Source organism: Pseudophryne corroboree, chromosome 11 (genome assembly GCF_028390025.1).
Source record: "Pseudophryne corroboree isolate aPseCor3 chromosome 11, aPseCor3.hap2, whole genome shotgun sequence".
Classification (NCBI taxonomy): Eukaryota; Metazoa; Chordata; class Amphibia; order Anura; family Myobatrachidae; genus Pseudophryne; species Pseudophryne corroboree.
In genome coordinates this window covers 68,095,489-68,118,911 of record NC_086454.1, presented here as the reverse complement: position 1 = coordinate 68,118,911, position 23,423 = coordinate 68,095,489, and the positions used below count along the sequence as shown (strand labels likewise).

General features: G+C 44.8%; 1 protein-coding gene across 1 annotated transcript in view; it reads left to right on the top strand.

Annotated features, from left to right (window-relative positions):
- The window catches only part of LOC134968865 (fatty acid desaturase 2-like), a 65,955-nt gene extending 46,033 nt beyond the window's left edge, over positions 1 to 19,922 (top strand). Inside the window, exons 9-13 of the mRNA XM_063944401.1 lie at positions 10,289 to 10,386; positions 15,333 to 15,429; positions 16,819 to 16,898; positions 18,740 to 18,865; positions 19,764 to 19,922. Of these exons, the coding sequence (XP_063800471.1) occupies positions 10,289 to 10,386; positions 15,333 to 15,429; positions 16,819 to 16,898; positions 18,740 to 18,865; positions 19,764 to 19,815 (453 nt within the window). The 3' untranslated portion in view covers positions 19,816 to 19,922. The remainder of the gene's footprint in view (positions 1 to 10,288; positions 10,387 to 15,332; positions 15,430 to 16,818; positions 16,899 to 18,739; positions 18,866 to 19,763) is intronic.
- The last annotated feature ends 3,501 nt before the right edge of the window (positions 19,923 to 23,423 follow it).

Genomic DNA, 23,423 nt, shown 5'->3' with positions numbered 1-23,423 from the left:
GCCTCCCGATGCCCGCCCACCTCATTCTACATACCATCCAGTATCGCGCGGTATCCAGTGCGGCCGCGGCGGGTCACTAGTGCCAATTGCAGGGAGATGCAGGGATTGGCCGGAGGCGCTGCAGTCGCGTTGTGGCCGTACAATGGTGACAATGACAGGTACTGTAATGGCACTAATACTAATACTAATGGCACTCATGTGAAACCGGTAACACTAAATGCACACAGGGGTATACTTTTATACATTTTACAACTTTCTCCTCGCCCCCTCCCCCCTTCTTATGCATACCTTGATAAATACTCCCTATCCAAATCTCTTATCAGGTCATAATATACAGTATGTCACAAATCTGATGTTCTTTTACGTTTTATTTGGTGTGTGGAAGGGGGTAGTCTTATACGGCGAGTATATAACAAACTAGAAAAAAGAACACCTACACTCAAGTAGTCCCCCTGGCGCCAATATAATTCGTTTTATTCGATTACCAACATGTATATGTCCCAAATCCGCATGCAGCTCACCATACACAGAGGGACTTCCCAACCCCCTTCAAATGGACAAAAAAACTAAAACAAAAAAGATACAGATAGCGCTTGCAGATTTATTATTATAATAAATTTATTGATTAACTATTATCTCAATGATAATTCTCCACTAGTACTATTATAGTACCAAGGATATAGATTAATAAAAAATCTTTCCCTAGCCTTGACAACAAATTTACATATGTAAAAAAAAACTAAAACCACATTGACATCAATTAATAATATATAAGAAAATGCTCTGCTCCACAGATTAGTTTAGCTAGCCCTTTTTGTAGAGAAAAAGATACAATAGTTTCAGTGAGTCCCAGTGTTTCACTTAATTGCTATAAAGCTGCAACAGCTGAGTCCATTGACTGGTTACTTAGTTTCATTTAGTTTGCTGCTGTTTCCTTTCTTTGATAATTGTAATCTTGAGATAGATGTTATAGCATTAGATAATGTATGATATATAGAATAGAGCTTGCTTTCAATCACACATAATACGTATAGTATTTAGCAGCTTTTTTGTCCACTTTAAATGACGCTGATCAGGTTAGCAGCAATTTCATCATGAAGCAGTAGGATTAATGGATATAATCACAGTTTTTATAAGACATGGCCATGTTAAGTTTTAATTACCACTCCGCCTCAGGTTTCCGTCTTTGCAGTCCTCCCGGCTCTGGTGCTAATTAACCGTTCAAAACGAGCCTTATCCGGAGATTTGTCCAAAGTCCTCCTGATGCTCGGCGTGAGTGGTAGAGTAGGTTGTCACTGGCAGGTGCAAATACAGAGACGCGTTTCACTACCTCCTGGCATCGGCAGCTTCCTCAGTCTGATACTTTGCATCTGCCGCCCTGCTCCTTTTTATCCTCGCGATTTCTCCGGTGTACCGACGCCTCCTACATGCGTTCCACACCTCGTTCTCTTATTACTCACATCAGTGTTTCTGAGCTTGATGTTACCCAGCTGTGTGTAACTTAATCCGATCTCGGCCCGTCAATGACAGCTATTCATACTCCTTCAGTGTCACACAGCTAATTTCTCAGTTATTTTGATACGTAATAATTATATAGAGCCGCAGCAGGTTCAGCGGACTCAAAGCTTATTGATAACATATGTACATTCTAATATACAGCATCCCTTTATCTAGGAGCAGAGCAACATTTAGCTAAAATTGGTAACATATGTACATTATAATATATAGCAACCCTTTATCTAGGAGCAGAGCAACATTTAGCTAAAATTATATTTAAAAAAACACAATCCTTTACTATGAGACATATACACGCCATGTTCTATATGGCTCATATTGCATCCTATTTTTATAACGTAAATTCCAAATTCATACATCATATTACCTGTCTAGATATATAGATAAATATGCAGATCAAATAAAAACCTGCATATATCCACATATTTAGACTATCTAAAAAGGGCAGTGGTTAATTTTAATCTGTTGACTACATTAACCTGTTAAATCCAAAATCCTATATAGAGAAGTGTATATTTTTTATAGTTATTATTATTTAAATTTTTTCTATCTAACCTATCCCTTATTTTACTTTTAACCCATTGAATGGTCACATCCAGATTTTTGCTATGAAAATAAATATCAACCAGTAAAATTAATTAATTAATTGAACAACCAATCTTCCGTCACAATGCTAGTCCCTTATCCTACCAACTTTCCAAGAGTTCCCACAGACCACCATATTCCAATTACCCACGGTTTAACTGATATGGTTCAATTCGACCGTGTCGTTCAGACCATCAGGACACATGGTCCCCAATCTGAAAATCCAGTAAGCCTCCCTTCGACAAAGAGTATTGAACCTATCCCCCCCACGTGCAGTACTCTTCACTTGTTCAATACCTATTATTTTGACATTGCTAGATACACATACACTACATTGTGCAATGTGGTTGGAGAGGGGATGTGTTCTAACATTCTTGTTTATATTCCTCCAGTGCTCCATAAATCTCGTATGGAGCATACGAGATTTATGGAGCACTGGAGGAATATAAACAAGAATGTTAGAACACATCCCCTCTCCAACCACATTGCACAATGTAGTGTATGTGTATCTAGCAATGTCAAAATAATAGGTATTGAACAAGTGAAGAGTACTGCACGTGGGGGGGATAGGTTCAATACTCTTTGTCGAAGGGAGGCTTACTGGATTTTCAGATTGGGGACCATGTGTCCTGATGGTCTGAACGACACGGTCGAATTGAACCATATCAGTTAAACCGTGGGTAATTGGAATATGGTGGTCTGTGGGAACTCTTGGAAAGTTGGTAGGATAAGGGACTAGCATTGTGACGGAAGATTGGTTGTTCAATTAATTAATTAATTTTACTGGTTGATATTTATTTTCATAGCAAAAATCTGGATGTGACCATTCAATGGGTTAAAAGTAAAATAAGGGATAGGTTAGATAGAAAAAATTTAAATAATAATAACTATAAAAAATATACACTTCTCTATATAGGATTTTGGATTTAACAGGTTAATGTAGTCAACAGATTAAAATTAACCACTGCCCTTTTTAGATAGTCTAAATATGTGGATATATGCAGGTTTTGATTTGATCTGCATATTTATCTATATATCTAGACAGGTAATATGATGTATGAATTTGGAATTTACGTTATAAAAATAGGATGCAATATGAGCCATATAGAACATGGCGTGTATATGTCTCATAGTAAAGGATTGTGTTTTTTTAAATATAATTTTAGCTAAATGTTGCTCTGCTCCTAGATAAAGGGTTGCTATATATTATAATGTACATATGTTACCAATTTTAGCTAAATGTTGCTCTGCTCCTAGATAAAGGGATGCTGTATATTAGAATGTACATATGTTATCAATAAGCTTTGAGTCCGCTGAACCTGCTGCGGCTCTATATAATTATTACGTATCAAAATAACTGAGAAATTAGCTGTGTGACACTGAAAGAGTATGAATAGCTGTCATTGACGGGCCGAGATCGGATTAAGTTACACACAGCTGGGTAACATCAAGCTCAGAAACACTGATGTGAGTAATAAGAGAACGAGGTGTGGAACGCATGTAGGAGGCGTCGGTACACCGGAGAAATCGCGAGGATAAAAAGGAGCAGGGCGGCAGATGCAAAGTATCAGACTGAGGAAGCTGCCGATGCCAGGAGGTAGTGAAACGCGTCTCTGTATTTGCACCTGCCAGTGACAACCTACTCTACCACTCACGCCGAGCATCAGGAGGACTTTGGACAAATCTCCGGATAAGGCTCATTTTGAACGGTTAATTAGCACCAGAGCCGGGAGGACTGCAAAGACGGAAACCTGAGGCGGAGTGGTAATTAAAACTTAACATGGCCATGTCTTATAAAAACTGTGATTATATCCATTAATCCTACTGCTTCATGATGAAATTGCTGCTAACCTGATCAGCGTCATTTAAAGTGGACAAAAAAGCTGCTAAATACTATACGTATTATGTGTGATTGAAAGCAAGCTCTATTCTATATATCATACATTATCTAATGCTATAACATCTATCTCAAGATTACAATTATCAAAGAAAGGAAACAGCAGCAAACTAAATGAAACTAAGTAACCAGTCAATGGACTCAGCTGTTGCAGCTTTATAGCAATTAAGTGAAACACTGGGACTCACTGAAACTATTGTATCTTTTTCTCTACAAAAAGGGCTAGCTAAACTAATCTGTGGAGCAGAGCATTTTCTTATATATTATTAATTGATGTCAATGTGGTTTTAGTTTTTTTTTTACATATGTAAATTTGTTGTCAAGGCTAGGGAAAGATTTTTTATTAATCTATATCCTTGGTACTATAATAGTACTAGTGGAGAATTATCATTGAGATAATAGTTAATCAATAAATTTATTATAATAATAAATCTGCAAGCGCTATCTGTATCTTTTTTGTTTTAGTTTTTTTGTCCATATAACAAACTATATTTTGAGTGGAAATGTTGGGGGTCGTCTTATACGCCCAGTCGTCTTATACGCCGGCAAATACGGGTATATATGTATGCGTGCATGAGTGTATGTACGTCATTTCTCTATCGTCCTAGTGGATGCTGGGGTTCCTGAAAGGACCATGGGGAATAGCGGCTCCGCAGGAGACAGGGCACAAAAAGTAAAGCTTTTTCCGATCAGGTGGTGTGCACTGGCTCCTCCCCCTATGACCCTCCTCCAGACTCCAGTTAGATTTTTGTGCCCGGCCGAGAAGGGTGCAATCTAGGTGGCTCTCCTAAAGAGCTGCTTAGAAAAAGTTTAGCTAGGTTTTTTTATTTTACAGTGATTCCTGCTGGCAACAGGATCACTGCAGCGAGGGACTGAGGGGAGAAGGAGTCAACTCACCTGCGTGCAGGATGGATTGGTTTCTTGGCTACTGGACATCAAGCTCCAGAGGGACGATCACAGGTACAGCCTGGATGGTCACCGGAGCCACGCCGCCGGCCCCCTTGCAGATGCTGAAATCAGAAGAGGTCCAGAATCGGCGGCTGAAGACTCCTGCAGTCTTCTAAAGGTAGCGCACAGCACTGCAGCTGTGCGCCATTTTCCTCTCAGCACACTTCACACGGCAGTCACTGAGGGTGCAGGGCGCTGGGAGGGGGGCGCCCTGGGAGGCAAATGAGTACCTATAAAGGCTAAAAATACCTCACATATAGCCCTAGAGGCTATATGGAGATATTTAACCCCTGCCTAATTTTTCTAAATAGCGGGAGACGAGCCCGCCGGAAAAGGGGCGGGGCCTATCTCCTCAGCACACGGCGCCATTTCCTCTCACAGCTCCGCTGGTCAGGACGGCTCCCAAGTCTCTCCCCTGCACTGCACTACAGAAACAGGGTAAAACAGAGAGGGGGGGGCACATTTATGGCGATATTTTGATATAACAAAGCAGCTATAAGGGAGCACTTATTATAAGGCTATCCCTGATATATATATAGCGCTTTTGGTGTGTGCTGGCAAACTCTCCCTCTGTCTCCCCAAAGGGCTAGTGGGTCCTGTCTTCGTTAGGAGCATTCCCTGTGTGTCTGCTGTGTGTCGGTACGTGTGTGTCGACATGTATGAGGACGATATTGGTGTGGAGGCGGAGCAATTGCCAAATATGAGGATGTCACCCCCTAGGGAGTCGACACCAGAATGGATGCCTTTATTTATGGAACTACGGGATAGTGTCAACACGCTAAAGCAGTCGTTTGACGACATGAGACGGCCGGACAATCAATTAGTGCCTGTCCAGGCGACTCAAACACCGTCAGGGGCTGTGAAACGCCCTTTGCCTCAGTCGGTCGACACAGACCCAGACACAGGCGATGACTCCAGTGGTGACGGTGACGAATCAACCGTATTTTCCAGTAGGGCCACACGTTATATGATTTTGGCAATGAAGGAGGCGTTACATTTAGCTGATACTACAGGTACCACTAAACAGGGTATTATGTGGGGTATGAAAAAACTACCTATAGTTTTTCCTGAATCAGAAGAACTAAATGACGTGTGTAATGAAGCGTGGGTTGCCCCTGATAAAAAGCTGATAATTTCAAAGAAATTATTGGCATTATACCCTTTCCCGCCAGAGGTTAGGGAGCGCTGGGAAACACCTCCTAGGGTGGACAAGGCGCTAACACGCTTATCTAAACAAGTGGCGTTACCCTCTCCTGAGACGGCCGCACTTAAAGATCCATCAGATAGGAGGATGGAAAATATCCAAAAAAGTATATACACACATGCAGGTGTTATACTACGACCAGCTGTAGCGACTGCCTGGATGGGCAGTGCGGGGGTAGTTTGGTCAGAGTCCCTGATTGAAAATATTGATACCCTGGACAGGGACAATATTTTACTGTCGTTAGAACAAATAAAGGATGCATTTCTTTATATGCGTGATGCACAGAGGGATATATGCACACTGGCATCACGGGTAAGTGCTATGTCCATTTCGGCCAGAAGAGCTTTATGGACGCGACAGTGGACAGGCGATGCGGATTCAAAACGGCATATGGAAGTTTTGCCGTATAAAGGGGAGGAGTTATTTGGAGTCGGTCTATCAGATTTGGTGGCCACGGCTACAGCCGGGAAATCCACCTTTCTACCTCAAGTCACTCCCCAACAGAAAAAGGCACCGACTTTTCAACCGCAGCCCTTTCGTTCCTTTAAAAATAAGAGAGCAAAGGGCTATTCATATCTGCCACGAGGCAAAGGTCGAGGGAAGAGACAGCAACACGCAGCTCCTTCCCAGGATCAGAAGCCCTCCCCGGCTTCTACAAAAGCCTCAGCATGACGCTGGGGCTTCTCAAGCGGACTCGGGGACGGTGGGGGGTCGTCTCAAAAATTACAGCGCGCAGTGGGCTCACTCGCAAGTAGATCCCTGGATCCTGCAGATAATATCTCAGGGATACAGGTTGGAATTAGAGACAGATCCACCTCGCCGTTTCCTGAAGTCTGCTTTACCAACGTCCCCCTCCGAAAGGGAGACGGTTTTGGAAGCCATTCACAAGCTGTACTCTCAGCAGGTGATAGTCAAGGTACCTCTTCTGCAACAAGGGAAGGGGTATTATTCCACTCTTTTTGTGGTACCGAAGCCGGATGGCTCGGTAAGGCCTATTCTAAATCTGAAGTCCTTGAACCTGTACATAAAGAAGTTCAAGTTCAAAATGGAGTCACTCAGAGCAGTGATAGCGAACCTGGAAGAGGGGGACTTTATGGTATCCTTGGACATCAAGGATGCGTATCTCCACGTTCCAATTTACCCCTCACACCAGGGGTACCTCAGGTTCGTTGTACAAAACTGTCACTATCAGTTTCAGACGCTGCCGTTCGGATTGTCCACGGCACCTCGGATCTTTACAAAGGTAATGGCCGAGATGATGATTCTTCTTCGAAGAAAAGGCGTATTAATTATCCCATACTTGGACGATCTCCTAATAAGGGCGAGGTCCAGAGAACAGCTAGAGATGGGATTAGCACTGTCTCAAGAAGTGCTAAAACAGCACGGGTGGATTCTGAATATTCCAAAATCCCAGTTAATGCCGACAACTCGTCTGCTGTTCCTAGGGATGATTCTGGACACGGTTCAGAAAAAGGTTTTTCTCCCGGAGGAAAAAGCCAAGGAGTTATCCGAGCTTGTCAGGAACCTCCTAAAACCAGGAAAGGTGTCTGTACATCAATGCACAAGAGTCCTGGGAAAAATGGTGGCTTCTTACGAAGCAATTCCATTCGGCAGATTCCACGCAAGAATTTTCCAAAGGGATCTGTTGGACAAATGGTCAGGGTCGCATCTTCAGATGCACCTGCGGATAACCCTGTCTCCAAGGACAAGGGTGTCTCTTCTGTGGTGGTTGCAGAGTGCTCATCTATTGGAGGGCCGCAGATTCGGCATACAGGATTGGATCCTGGTGACCACGGACGCCAGCCTGAGAGGCTGGGGAGCAGTCACACAAGGAAGAAACTTCCAGGGAGTATGGACGAGCCTGGAAACGTCTCTTCACATAAACATTCTGGAACTAAGAGCAATATACAATGCTCTAAGCCAGGCAGAATCTCTGCTTCAGGGAAAACCGGTGTTGATCCAGTCGGACAACATCACGGCAGTCGCCCATGTGAACAGACAGGGCGGCACAAGAAGCAGGAGTGCAATGGCAGAAGCTGCAAGGATTCTTCGCTGGGCAGAGAATCATGTGATAGCACTGTCAGCAGTGTTCATCCCGGGAGTGGACAACTGGGAAGCAGACTTCCTCAGCAGACACGATCTTCACCCGGGAGAGTGGGGACTTCATCCAGAAGTCTTCCACATGCTGGTAACCCGTTGGGAAAGACCAATGGTGGACATGATGGCGTCTCGCCTCAACAAAAAACTGGACAGGTATTGCGCCAGGTCAAGAGATCCGCAGGCAATAGCTGTGGACGCGCTGGTAACGCCTTGGGTGTACCAGTCGGTGTATGTGTTTCCTCCTCTGCCTCTCATACCAAAAGTATTGAGAATTATACGGCAAAGAGGCGTAAGAACGATACTAGTGGTTCCGGATTGGCCAAGAAGGACTTGGTACCCGGAACTTCAAGAGATGATCACGGAAGATCCGTGGCCTCTACCTCTAAGGAGGGACTTGCTTCAGCAGGGTCCCTGTCTGTTTCAAGACTTACCGCGGCTGCGTTTGACGGCATGGCGGTTGAACGCCGGATCCTAAAGGAAAAAGGCATGCCGGAAGAAGTCATTCCTACTTTGATTAAAGCAAGGAAGGAAGTAACCGTGCAACATTATCACCGAATTTGGCGAAAATATGTTGCGTGGTGCGAAGATCGGAGTGCTCCGACGGAGGAATTTCAACTGGGTCGATTCCTACATTTCCTGCAATCAGGATTGTCAATGGGTCTCAAATTGGGATCTATTAAGGTTCAAATTTCGGCCCTGTCGATTTTCTTTCAAAAAGAATTGGCTTCAGTCCCTGAAGTCCAGACCTTTGTTAAGGGAGTGCTGCATATACAGCCTCCTGTGGTGCCTCCAGTGGCACCGTGGGATCTCAATGTGGTTTTGGACTTCCTAAAATCTCATTGGTTTGAACCACTAAAAAAGGTGGATTTGAAATATCTCACATGGAAAGTGACCATGCTTCTAGCCCTGGCTTCTGCCAGGAGAGTGTCAGAATTGGCAGCTTTATCTTACAAAAGCCCATATCTGATTTTCCATTCGGACAGGGCAGAACTGCGGACTCGTCCGCATTTTCTCCCTAAGGTGGTGTCAGCATTTCATCTGAACCAGCCTATTGTAGTGCCTGCGGCTACAAGTGACTTGGAGGACTCCAAGTTACTGGACGTTGTCAGAGCATTAAAAATATATATTGCAAGGACAGCTGGAGTCAGAAAATCTGACTCGTTGTTTATATTGTATGCACCCAACAAGATGGGTGCTCCTGCGTCTAAGCAGACGATTGCTCGTTGGATCTGTAGCACAATCCAACTTGCACATTCTGTGGCAGGCCTGCCACAGCCTAAATCTGTAAAGGCCCACTCCACAAGGAAGGTGGGCTCATCTTGGGCGGCTGCCCGAGGGGTCTCGGCATTACAACTTTGCCGAGCAGCTACGTGGTCAGGGGAGAACACGTTTGTAAAATTTTACAAATTTGATACTCTGGCTAAGGAGGACCTGGAGTTCTCTCATTCGGTGCTGCAGAGTCATCCGCACTCTCCCGCCCGTTTGGGAGCTTTGGTATAATCCCCATGGTCCTTTCAGGAACCCCAGCATCCACTAGGACGATAGAGAAAATAAGATTTTACTTACCGATAAATCTATTTCTCGGAGTCCGTAGTGGATGCTGGGCGCCCATCCCAAGTGCGGATTATCTGCATAAATTGTACATAGTTATTGTTAACTAATTCGGGTTATTGTTGAAGGAAGCCATCTTTCAGAGGCTCCGCTGTTATCATACTGTTAACTGGGTTTAGATCACAAGTTGTACGGTGTGATTGGTGTGGCTGGTATGAGTCTTACCCGGGATTCAAAATCCTCCCTTATTGTGTACGCTCGTCCGGGCACAGTACCTAACTGGAGTCTGGAGGAGGGTCATAGGGGGAGGAGCCAGTGCACACCACCTGATCGGAAAAAGCTTTACTTTTTGTGCCCTGTCTCCTGCGGAGCCGCTATTCCCCATGGTCCTTTCAGGAACCCCAGCATCCACTACGGACTCCGAGAAATAGATTTATCGGTAAGTAAAATCTTATTTTTATACTTTATTATTGTTTTCTGTCTTGCAGGATCTAGCTTGGTCAATGTCTTACTACATTCGTTTTTTCATCACCTTTGTTCCTTTCTTCGGAGTACTGGGATCCATTGCCATACTTACTGTTGTCAGGTAGGCAGCTACTAGGACTATGTAAAGCTGTCAGTGTACACATGGGTCTGCCTGAACGCTATTCCTTTCATTGGTGATTAAATGCTACGCTCGGCCCTATTTCGTTGTGTGGGTGTCTCCTATATATACAATAGGAAAATGGCCAATGTGTAGAAATATGGACCTTGCACAATATATGTAATAAATCTTTACTGATCAATTCAAAAAGTAATTAATGATATAGATCATCCAAACAAATGAGAAATATAAGTAACGTAAGGATTAAATGCAGTTAATCCTGCAAATAAATTAAAAGTAAAGTAAATTAGAGTATAATGTCCCGCAATAAGTGATATTAACCTCCTGGTCAACACGGTAATGTGAGCGGTACCTGACCCTTGGTGAGTGACCAAAGAGACTAAGGGAAACACAGTCTTGAATGTCCTTCGGACGGCGGCGGCCCGCTCGTCCGAGTAGCTACTTGCACTTAGGTATACCTTATGCGAGTAGTTCTTCACGGTGTTCGGTGGGTATTGACCGGGTGTGTGTTGGGAGCAATACCCTCCGGACTGGTCCGCCCTATTGCAGCCCCGTTCCCCTGCAGGGCGCCGGGTCTCGGCAGGGAGTGTATCGCGGCAGCGGCTGTGTTCGACGCTCGCCGTGTTCCCCGCCGTACGGATAGGGTCTGTCAAACTGCCCCCCCCCCCCCGAGGATTAGTCAGGCTGCCTCGGCTCTGAACTCCGGCGGCGCGTCGGTGTACGGACGCTCGCCGGATCTCAGTCAGCCGCTGAAGCACGAACTGTCTGGACGGGGGACTAATCAAGCCACCCCAGTCCTGAACTCCAGTGACGCGTCAATGTACGGACGCTCACCAGATGTCAGTCAGCCGTGGAGGCAAGAAACGTGTGCATGGGGGATGAAGAACAGTCGTGGCTCAATGAACCGCTGACCGTCCCCCCCGCCGTGTAGGGAAGTTGACTCTGCTTATGGTAATTTAGGTACTTATTATCTCTGTGTCGTAGCAAGTTTTGTTCTTTTGTTCGCTAGCATTTTGTTAAAATGACATAGAGTTTTGTTGTCATGCATTTTATTTATTCAATCCCATTGAACATGGACGTGGGACTGTAGTTTACCAAACTAACCTGGTTTTAGCCTTAAATGGTAGGCTAGAATTCCTAAGATTGACAGTATCATGGACCAATCAGTGACTGAACCAGATGGACCAATGGGAGGGTAGAACTCCCAAGACTGACAGCATCACTGACCAACCAGGAACTTAATTAGATGGACCAATAGGAAATGCACTCTTTGAGACCTGCAGAAGGCGGGGTATTTGAAATGAAACCCTTTATAAAGAGCACCCACGGAGAGGACATGCAAAGACTCCCAGAGGAAGGCCCCTAGTGGGCTGAAACGCGTTGGAGACACACACTTTGGAAACCACCTCAACAAAGTACAGGACCCGTGCACGGGAGAAAGACAGGACACTAGGCTGAGAACGCGTGATCGAGAACTCCGCTAACAAACACTACAAGGCGACACCAGAGGAAGAAGCCGGTGACGGGAGGCCATTATCGGGGGTGACAGGTGAGCAGAGTAAACTTCCCTACACGGCAGGGGGGACGGTCAGCGGTTCATTGAGCCGCGACTGTTCTTCATCCCCCGTGCAGACGTTTCTTGCCTCCACGGCTGACTGACATCTGGTGAGCGTCCGTACACTGATGCGTCACTGGAGTTCAGTGCCGGGGTGGCTTGATTAGTCCCCCGTCCAGACAGTTTGTGCTTTAGCGGCTGACTGAGATCCGGCGAGCGTCCGTACACCGAAGCGCCGCCGGAGTTCAGAGCTGAGGCAGCCTGACTAGTCCCCGGGGGGGCAGTTTGACAGACCCTATCTGTACGGCGGGGAACACGGCGAGCATCGAACACAGCCGCAGCCGTGATACACTCCCTGCCGAGACAGGTCCCTGCTTACACAGCACACGATCACCCAGGGAGCGCTGGTGAACCGGCGCCCTGCAGGGGAACGGGGCTGCAATAGGGCGGACCAGTCCGGAGGGTATTGCTCCCAACACACACCCGGTCAATACCCACCGAACACCGTGAAGAACTACTCCCATAAGGTATACCTAAGTGCAGGTAGCTACTCGGACGAGCGGGCCGCCGCCGTCCGAAGGACATTCAAGACTGTGTTTCCCTTAGTCTCTTTGGTCACTCACCAAGGGTCAGGTACCGCTCACATTACCGTGTTGACCAGGAGGTTAATATCACTTGTTGCGGGACATTATACTCTAATTTACTTTACTTTTAATTTATTTGCATGATTAACTGCATTTAATCCTTACGTTACTTATATTTCTCATTTGTTTGGAAGATCTATGTCATTAATTACTTTTTGAATTGATCAGTAAAGATTTATTACATATATTGTGCAGGGTCCATATTTCTACACATTGGCCATTTTCCTATTGTACATATAGGAGACACCCACACAACGAATAGGGCCGAGCGCAGCATTTAATCACCAATTACTGTTTATAGGTTAGTCACCTAAGTGCTGCAGCTAGCCCGAACAGGTATACTCGGTGCGCAGAGTCACAAACTTTCTGTGCTATTCCTTTCATGTTATATGAATCACTATAACATGTGCCGCTCCCTCTAGTGCTCATCAGTGTAGAAATGAAAATTAACATTCTGTGAGTAACATGGGGGTAAATTTACTAAGATGGGAGTTCTATTTAAGATGGGATATTGCCCATGGCAACCAATCCGATTCCAGGTATTATCTTCTAAAAGGTGCTAGATAAATGAGAAGTAGAATCTGATTGGCTGCTATGGGCAACATCCCATCTTAAATAGAACTCCCATCTTAGTAAATTTACCCCATGGTGTGCTGCAGCAATCAGCCTATACAGGACCTAACACTCACAGTGTGGGGCAATAACTATGACATCAGGCTATGGTGTACTATGACATACTATGCCATGTGGAGAGTAACAATTTTCTTATTGTGACTTAAAATAATATGGTAAATAGCAAAGTGTGCTGTGCATACTGTACAATATACTAGATACTGACCATGCACAATATAGCACATTATGTAGCCTCAGAAGCTATGAAATGGAATTATACCTTCATTATGCCACAGTATTACGTCACTATTACACCTGTAATGCTGTCAAGGCAGAGCACTATTTACTGCTCCAAGGGGGTCATTCTGACCCGATCGCACGCTGCAGTTTATCGCAGCGGTGCGATCGGGTCAGAACTGCGTTGGGCCGCTACGATTCCCTCTGCCTGTTTGACAGGCAGAGGTGGTTGCGGGCCGGGGAGCGATGAGTAGCTCCCGGCCAGCACGCTAAAGCTGCCCTTGTCGGGAGCTTCTCTTGAAGTGCAAAGGCATCGCCGCTGTGCGATGCCTTTGCACTTCTGCGAGGGGGGGCCGGACCGACATGCGGGGCGGGATAGCCCTGTGCTGGGCGTCCCCCCGCATGTCAGTGTGACTGATCGTAGCTGTGCTAAATTTAGCACAGCTACGATCATCTCGGTATGACCCCCCAAGTCCCGGATGCTACTTTCACTGATTGGCTATAACCAGTGACAGCATCCGATTTGTAGCAGTGACACTTGTCGCTGTCTCTTTGATTCTCAGCTAGGAACCCATTTCTGTGTGGGATCCTGTGAATCACAGGCTATTTTCTGCACAGAAAAGTGGATGAAGTGTGATGCAAATTAATTTCAACAAATGATCAATTTGGTAATTGTTTTTCCAGAATGCCAATCCACATTACAGGTTTACCACCTAGCTACCTAGCTAAATCTCTGCCAACTCACACAATGGGGGTCATTCACATCTGATCGCTGGGCTGCGTTTTTTGCAGTCCTGCGATCAGATAGTCGCCGACTACAGGAGGAGTGTATTTTTCGCTGTACAAGTGTGCGTTCCTATGTATTAGCAGAGCTGCTAAAAATCAGTGTGTACAGTCTCTGCGCAGCCCGGGACTTACTCTTCCAGTGCGATTGAATCCTGCTGATCGGGGACGGAGCTGACGTCAGACACCCTCCCCTCAAAACGCTTGGGCACGCCTGCATTTTTTCTGGACACTCCCTGTAAATGGTCAGTTGCCACCCACAAACGGCCTCTTTCTGTTAATCACCTTGCGTTCTAGCTGTCCGACGCGCCTGCGCATTGCTATGCATACACATGCGCAGTTTGGCCCTGATCGCTCGCTGTGCGAAAATGCACAGCAGCGATCAGATATGAATGACCCCCAATATGTGGTTGGCCTGAAACCTAAACAATAGGGTCAATGTGCTATAAGAGTCCAAGGGGGATTCAATTACCAACGATAGTGCTGCGGGCACAAAAAAACGTGTGTTTTTTTTGTTTTTTTTATCCCCCAGTTTTTTTGCAAGAAAATACATAGGTCCTGCGAAAAGCAGCGGACCTATGTATTTTCGTGCCATTTATCACAGATTATGCTACTCATGTCTGAGGGACGCAAAGCATAATCTACGATAAGTGCCGGAATTGGGGGGAGGGGTGCCCCACATTGGGACTAATTGGATAGCCCCCGGAGAACCAATTAGCCGTCATAAATTACCGCACATAATTGGATACCCCCCAAGTGTGCGACCAAGGGGGAATTACTGTATATCAAAGCTTGGAGAGAGAGAAAGTACCAGCCAAGCAGCTCTAATTTTTCAAACACAGCCTGCAGTATGACAGAAGGTGATTGGTTAGTACTTTATCTCTCTCCAGTTTCTCTGTCCAAGCTTTGATAACACTGCCCCCAAATATCCTCTGATGTGGTGGTAACAAACCCCCAGATCTCACAACCAATCAGATGCAGCTCTTCACAGCGCTCTCTGGAGAGCTTCCTCCTGTCAGACACACATGATAGACTGCTGTCCTGCTGCGAGTGCTTAGTGTCGCTTTTATACCCTATGAATATTGTCCCCTCTGCAGGTTTATTGAGTCTCATTGGTTTGTCTGGGTCACACAGATGAATCACATCCCAATGGAAATTGACCATGAGAAGTACAGAGACTGGCTCGGCAGCCAGGTAAGTGCCGTCTCCTTGCAGCTGAGTACATGCATAGGGGTGTGTGGAGAAAATACTTTGTTTTTAATATCACTTATAATAGTACATGTGTAACGTTGTTAATGTAATAAAGTACAATATATCATATATGTGATCTACACTGCACATGGGATGTTATATTAGTAATTGGAGTCACAGATTTCTGCAATCGTACAAAAACAAAGCACAAAGCTGCATGCCGAGGGCTATGCTACAGGTTACAAACACTCAACGTCTAATATCTATAATCATTTGCAGTAGTTGGTGCTTTATTCCTTGTCATGTGATCTCTCACGAGCAGGGCCCTCTTCCCTCATGTGCTTTTCCTTCTCTTACTTAAACCATCTTCGATGGCACCAAATCCCACTGTTTTCTGATACGTATGTCAGTGTCATCTGCTGACGCAGCTATGTTTGTGTATCCTGTACTGTTTCTTTATTGTCTTCACCTGTAAGTCACTGTTTCCTGTTTTGCTTAATCGTTTACGTACTCTGTAATTGGGTGCTGCGGATCCCTTGTGGCGCTATATAAAGGATGATAATAATAATAATAATAATACAAGCATTCCTAGTGGACACTTAAGTGATGACATCACAACTTACCCATTATAAGCAATAACATTATACCTCACTGTTTGCACAGATGTCATTTCAAGGTGTTTATATATACAGTATACAGGTTGAGTATCCCATATCCAAATATTCCGAAATACGGAATATTCCGAAATACGGACTTTTTTGAGTGAGAGTGAGATAGCGAAACCTTTGTTTTTTGATGGCTCAATGTACATAAACTTTGTTTAATACACAAAGTTATTAAAAATATTGTATTAAATGACCCTCAGGATGTGTGTATAAGGTGTATATGAAACATAAATGAATTGTGTGAATGTACACACACTTTGTTTAATGCACAAAGTTATAAAAAAATATTGGCTAAAATTACCATCAGGCTGTGTGTATAAGGTGTATATGAAACATAAATACATTCTGTGCTTAGACTTGGGTCCCATCACCATGATATCTCATTATGGTATGCAATTATTCCAAAATACGAAAAATCCCATATCCAAAATACCTCTGGTCCCAAGCATTTTGGATGAGGGATACTCAACCTGTACTAATATCATTATATATAGCATATTCAGTACCATGAACAATACTACAACTCATGTATTATGAATAAACCTGACGGAAATGTAAAAGAAATTTTTTATAGTCTCCTCAACTTCCATTAGTGTGTATAAAAGCATTTGACTTGCAGCCTTATTATTTCATTTGTGGCTATGTCACCCCAATTTCCACATGAGGGGGCCATGGGGAAAGAGGAAACTAACTTGGTCCTTGAAAAGATACAAATTTGTCTCTACAGTTGGCAGCGACATGCAACATTGAGCAATCCTTCTTCAATGACTGGTTCAGTGGACACCTCAATTTTCAGATCGAGCATCAGTGAGTAGCAGTCAAGTATGATATCAGTTTGCTGTCACTCCCTAAGGCCAGGGAACGTCGATAAATAACCAATGATAAGGGCTCAGGAATGACAGTTTTTTTTATGGTTTTACTAATGCCTGTTGAGTTGTAGCGCACTGACCGCAATGTACAGTAAATGGAGAACTAATACCACACGTAGGATTACATGCCTGTAGTTTATTCTTTTGTTTTTTTTAGACAATAGTTGATAGAGAAACGTACTAGTGCATTGTAATGAGCATCAGTCTCTTCATTTCTATTGGGATCAATAATCCCTAGTTCTTTGCTATAGGGGGTCATTCCGAGTTGATCGCTAGCTGAAAATGTTTGCTGCGCTGCGATTAAGTGAAAAAGCGGCAGTTATGCAGTTATGCATATGCGGTGCAATGCGCACGCGCAACGTACTTTCACAACGGCCGATGTATTTTTACACAAGGTCTAGCGATGCTTTTCAGTCGCAATGGCAGCCGCAGAGTGATTGACATGAAGGGGGCGTTTCTGGGTGTCAACTGACCGTTTTCAGGGAGTGGAGGAAAAAACGCAGGCGTGCCAGGAAAAACGCAGGCGTGGCTGGCCGAACGCAGGGTGCATTTGTGACGTCAAATCCGGAACTGAATGGTCTGAACTGATCGCAAGCGCTGAGTAGGTCTGGAGCTACTCCAAAACTGCACAATTTTTTTTTGTAGCCGTTCTGCGATCCTTTTGTTCGCACTTCTGCTAAGCTAAAATACACTCCCAGTGGGCGGCGGCTTAGCGTTTGCACGGCTGCTAAAAACTGATAGCGAGCGATCAACTCGGAATGACCCCCATAGTGACTGTGCAATGATTGCACTGCTACAGAAATCACGTTGACAAAAAAAAATAGTGATGTGTCCAATCCCTAACATCAGTATCAAAGGCTAAGGGCCTTATGCAGGTTTGTTAGCAAACCAAAAAAGCAGACTAATGGGCAAACCATGGTAGTCATTCCGAGTTGTTCGCTCGCAAGCTGCTTTTAGCAGCTTTGCACACGCTAAGCCGCCGCCTACTGGGAGTGAATCTTAGCATAGTAAAATTGCGAACGAAAGATTAGCAGAATTGCGAATAGACACTTCTTAGCAGTTTCTGAGTAGCTCCACACTTACTCGGCATCTGCGATCAGTTCAGTGCTTGTCGTTCCCGGTTTGACGTCACAAACACACCCAGCGTTCGCCCAGACACTCCTCCGTTTCTCCAGCCACTCCCGCGTTTTCCCCAGAAACGGCAGCGTTTTTTCGCACACACCCATAAAACGGCCAGTTTCCGCCCAGAAACACCCACTTCCTGTCAATCACACTACGATCACCAGAATAAAGAAAAAACCTCGTAATGTCGTGAGTAAAATACCTAACTTACTAGCAAATTTACTTGGCGCAGTCGCACTGCGGACATTGCGCATGCGCATTAGCGACTAATCGCTCCGTTGCGGGAAAAAATTAACGAGCGAACAACTCGGAATGACCACCCATGTTACACTGCAGGTGGGGCAGATGTAACATGTGCAGAGAGAGTTAGATTTGGGTGGGGTGTGTTCAACCTGAAATCTAAATTGCAGTGTAAAAACAAACAGCCAGTATTTACCTTGCACAGAAACAATACAACCCACCCAAATCTAACTCTCTCTGCACATGTTACACCTGCCCCACCTGCAGTGCAACCTAGTTTTGACTATTAGTGTGCTTTTTTTGGTTTGCTACCTGAATAACCCCCTTAGTCTAGTTCTGCGCTGTACTTCATGACTTTATAATGTGTTGTCAGGATAGTATGCACATACGTGTCCTTTCTCTCTTCCCATGTTATAGTCTCTTTCCCACCATGCCTCGCCACAACTTCTACAAGATCGCTCCACTTGTGCGCTCTTTGTGCAGGAAGTACAGTGTGACCTACGAGGAGAAGACGCTGTGCAACGCATTCCGGGACATTGTCGGGTCAGAATCTTTCGTTTAGCTGTTGCTTTTTCCATATCAGTCCAGCAGGCCGTCCACACTGTAACTAAGTTATCTCTCTGATGGCTCCTAATGTAGCATCCAGCCCTGATCCATATCCAGATGTGATATTCATTTATGTTAACTTTGGGGAAGGGGGGGGGGGGTATTTCTACAGACATGTTTAGTCAACAGTATGGCTGCCTCTACTGGGTTCTATTTGATAAGAGAATGCATGTTAGAACTGAATCAGGGGCTAAACGTAATAGCCTGTGAGCTGCCGGAGGTACGGGACTTTGTGCGAGTCTGCCCGTATTTATAAAGAGGCACTCACACAGCAAAACCAACTCTGTTTTGCAGTGTAAATGATTGCCGTTTTAAAAATACGGGCAGACTCACATAAAGTCCCGCAGCTCACAGTCTATGGGGTGTATTCAATGCATGTCGGATCCTTTCTGACGGAAAGGATCCGACAATGCAGTATTCAATTAGCGCCCAAAAACCGCCAGGATTTGGCCGTTCCCGACAATGACAATCCGACTTTTTTTAAAGTCGGTTTGACATTGTCTGAAACGGGGCTAAAACCTGTAGGATTTAGCTACGTATCCGACAAAACACGCGGAAGCCACCGATCCGCATACTTTCTGACAAGTCGGATTTTCTGACTCGTCGGATAAACGGGAGTATGATTGAATAGGTCGAATCTGGATTCGACCTTAAACTCCCGTTAATCCGACTTGAATTGAAGACACCCCTATTACTGTACATTTAGCCCCAGATAGGGGATAAACACCAAACTAATTCACTGCCCAGTGCTTTTAGTGTATAATATTTGTCCCCCTCTTGGTATTCCTTTAATCGGTTTCAGAGCTTTCATTCACATCTGTGTTTCTCCCTTCAGATCCCTGAGGAAGTCAGGTGAGCTGTGGCTGGATGCCTACCTCCACAAGTGACTCAGCGCTGGATTACCTGGCCGGGAGGATCACTGACCTTAACATAACACAGTTTACACCTATAGTTGTTTTATAGTTAGGTTTGTAATAAACTGCCTGAAACTACAGTCAGGGAGCTTTCTGTGTGATTAATCCTTTCACTGCCAGGATGATGTACTGTACATTCCATTGCAGTGCAATGCCTTGCAGATCTCCCAAAAATGAATGAGGTTAATGGATGATTATATAGAATGTTTCAGCCTTAACAATAACATAAAATTTTCTGCATTTGTTGATATATCACTATTGTTCAACTATATTTTACTTTTCAGTCCCACAATGCAGTGCAAGTGTTCTTTAGGGTATCTTAGCACCATATCTCCAGGGAAGGGTTAATACAGATTAAGGGGCCCATTTATCAAAAATTGCTTTTGCAATGTGATCCAGGCACGATATTAGAGCCCAGAACCACATTGCAGGATGCGATTATTACGGCGGGTTGTGATTATTATGGAAGGATGCGATAATTATTCTGTGATATATTATTCTGTGTCATTCTACATCTGCAGGGACAGTCGCTCCGAAAGCAGCTCGTCACTTTGATGTGTTCAGTGTGGTGCCAGTGCTGCTGCGCGTGCTCATTCCCGCTAACCAAGCACGTGCAGCGGACATTGCTGGAGAGGGTTCCAGGGGAACCCTCTCCAGGCTAAGTTTGCATTGTGTAGCCATTGGCCACATGGGCTAACGCCATCTTCAGATGGCGTAAACTGTGGGGGCCAATCCATTCCGGAGCTTGGTAAATATGGCAGCATCACATTCCCGATAGATGGGGGATTGCAGCTGTCGGCAGGAATGGAGGGAATGCAGCAGGTATCGGAGATATCTGCTGCAGTCTTTCTGTCATACAGTCAGGGGGATATTAAATATTTGTGATTATCCCCCAAAAACAGGTGTTTTGAGGAATAATCTGCAAATATTCTGTAACAAATGGGCCCCTAAGGAACAAATTGAGGAAATGATTGGAAGGTTAGTGGAATGTATAATGAGGGAAGATACAAGCTTATGCTAAATGGAGGGAGAAAGTAATCGGGATTAATCGTCTCTAGCAATAAAGATGAATGAGAGCTGATTGGTGTTATAATAACACTGACAGACAGCAAGTGGATGCAATAACGATGATTGTCAGCAAGTGATTGTCAATAAAGATGACTGATACTGAGGTTGTCATGAATGTTGAGTGACAGCTGGTGGATCTAAAAGACTGAGGGGGGAGATGTATCAAGCCTTGGAGAGAGGAAGAGTGGAGAAATAGTGCAAAACAACTAATCAGCTTATGTCATTTATCTCGCAAAGTATTTGAAATAACAGTTAAGCTGAATACACACTGATAGGTCATCGTCAGGTGGGTACACACTGATAGGTCATCGTCAGGGGGGTACACAGTGATAGGTCATCGTCAGGGGGGTACACAGTGATAGGTCATCGTCAGGTTGGCACACACTGATAGGATTTCGGCAGGTGGGGACACACTGATAGGTCATCGCCAGGCGGGTACACACTGACAGGTCACATATTGCGTAATCCCTGCAGCACAGCTGATGGCCAATATACTGTATCTCAGGGACGTGCGGTGAGGTAAATGAGCCAAAGGATTCATATGACATTATACAAAGGTGCGGCAGTATATACCGGTGGAAATTTGGGGAGTTTTGATCAGAATTTTGACTATAAAAAGTGTAGACAAATACAAAGAAGATATTTATAATGTATTCATTGTATTTTTCATATACTTCATGTAGTCAAAACTCTGGCGTATATGCTAGTATTACAGCAAAAGGCTCTGCCTCACATCACCGCACGTCACTGCTGTATCTTGCAGGTATAGCGGCATGTCTGGCTGTGTGTATGGGCAACCTGCTGACCACCCGAACTCTGGCTGCAGGGACTGACAAATTTAAATGCCCGCCAAGTTGTGACGTCCGACATATTGAGCAGGCAGTTGGTAAATGTGTATGCTTACCTAATCGGCCACTCTGTCAACGGGTCGGCAGACGAATTGGTTAGGTGTGTACCTGCATTAGACCCTGAATGCTTTTAGGCAACTTCTCTACTTTATCAGTCTCCAAGGCTTGATACGATGCCGTTCACAGACATATCGCGTCGGCCCCGCAGATACATCGGCGTCAGCCCCTCTAGGTATATTGACGCATTGTGCTGTGTGCATGGGCTGTCAGCTGACATGCTGCAGAGGCCGCTGATGTCTGACATCACATATATATGCCCGCCCAGTTGTGATGCCAGGCATGACACATCGGGCCAATGATTTGTATGTGTGTATGCACTTACCGATTGTTAGATAAATCAGGGAACCGGCCTGACATCCAATCCGTCGGCCTATTGTGTACCCAGCTGAAGACATGCAATTTTGTCCCTTTACTGCGTGGCTGACTGAAACAGTATAATGGCGCTGCCCACTCCTGTCTAACCTTTTGTGCCTCTAACTAGACAATAACCCACTCGGGATTCTGCTGATTTAGAATACGTTTCTAAGTTTTCCAAAGCTGTAAAACTGACAGCAACACAATATCCGTGTATGTATAATCTACATACATGTTCCCTAAGAAATTCTATTGTTTGAGCACAAAATAAATCATCTTTTAGTCTCTGTAATGCAGCTTGATTAGAATTTCCATTATTCACAGTATATTCTCCAAATCTCTCCAGTACTTTGAGACCAAAGTTGAATTTTCTTTTAAATACATTTTTGGCTAAATAGAATGATGCTTCTTGTCATTGGGGGTCATTCCGAGTTGATCGCTAGCTGCCGTTGTTCGCTGCGTATCGATCAGTGTAAAAAAAACGGCTAATCTGCGCATGCGTAGGCACCACAATGCGTACGCGCGCCTTACAGGTACAAAGTCCATTGTGGTTTTGCACTGGTTCTAGCGACGATTCCAAACGCACAGCCGATCGCAAGGAGATTGACATGAAGTGGGCGTTTCTGGGTGGCAACTGACCGTTTTCAGGGAGTGTTTGGTAAAACGCAGGCGTGGCTGGGCGTTCGCTGGGCGGGTGTGTGACGTCAAAAGCCGCCCCTCTGTCGTTAGAATCAACGCGCAGGCAGAGTAACTATAGGGCTGGTCTTGTTTTGCACAAAAAGATTTTGCAGGCGCTCTGCTGCACAAGCGTTCGCACTTCTGCAAAGCGAAAATACACTTTCCGGTGGGCGGCGACAATGCACTTGCACGGCTGCTAAAAACTGCTAGCGAGCGATCAACTCGGAATGACCCCCGTTATCTGCTCTGTTATGCATCCGAATAGTCCCTCTTGCTTTTTTTAGTGCAAGAGTGTTTAAAAATACTTCTCTAACTTAAATGATATATGGGCATCCCTCTAATTGGGGACACAATTATTAAAGCTCTTACATTTCCTTATAGAGGCATTTGTTTTAAGAATCCTCTAATAGCCGCAAATTACCTTCAGTTAGTCATAGTAAGAGCCTTATTTCTGCGACGCTAAGTGCCCCTCACCTCGAAAACTGTAAGAAAATCAGCAACACACATGGCGGGACGTACTTAGCATCGCATCTGCGATCCCTCCACTTAGCGCGTACATACTAATTACATATG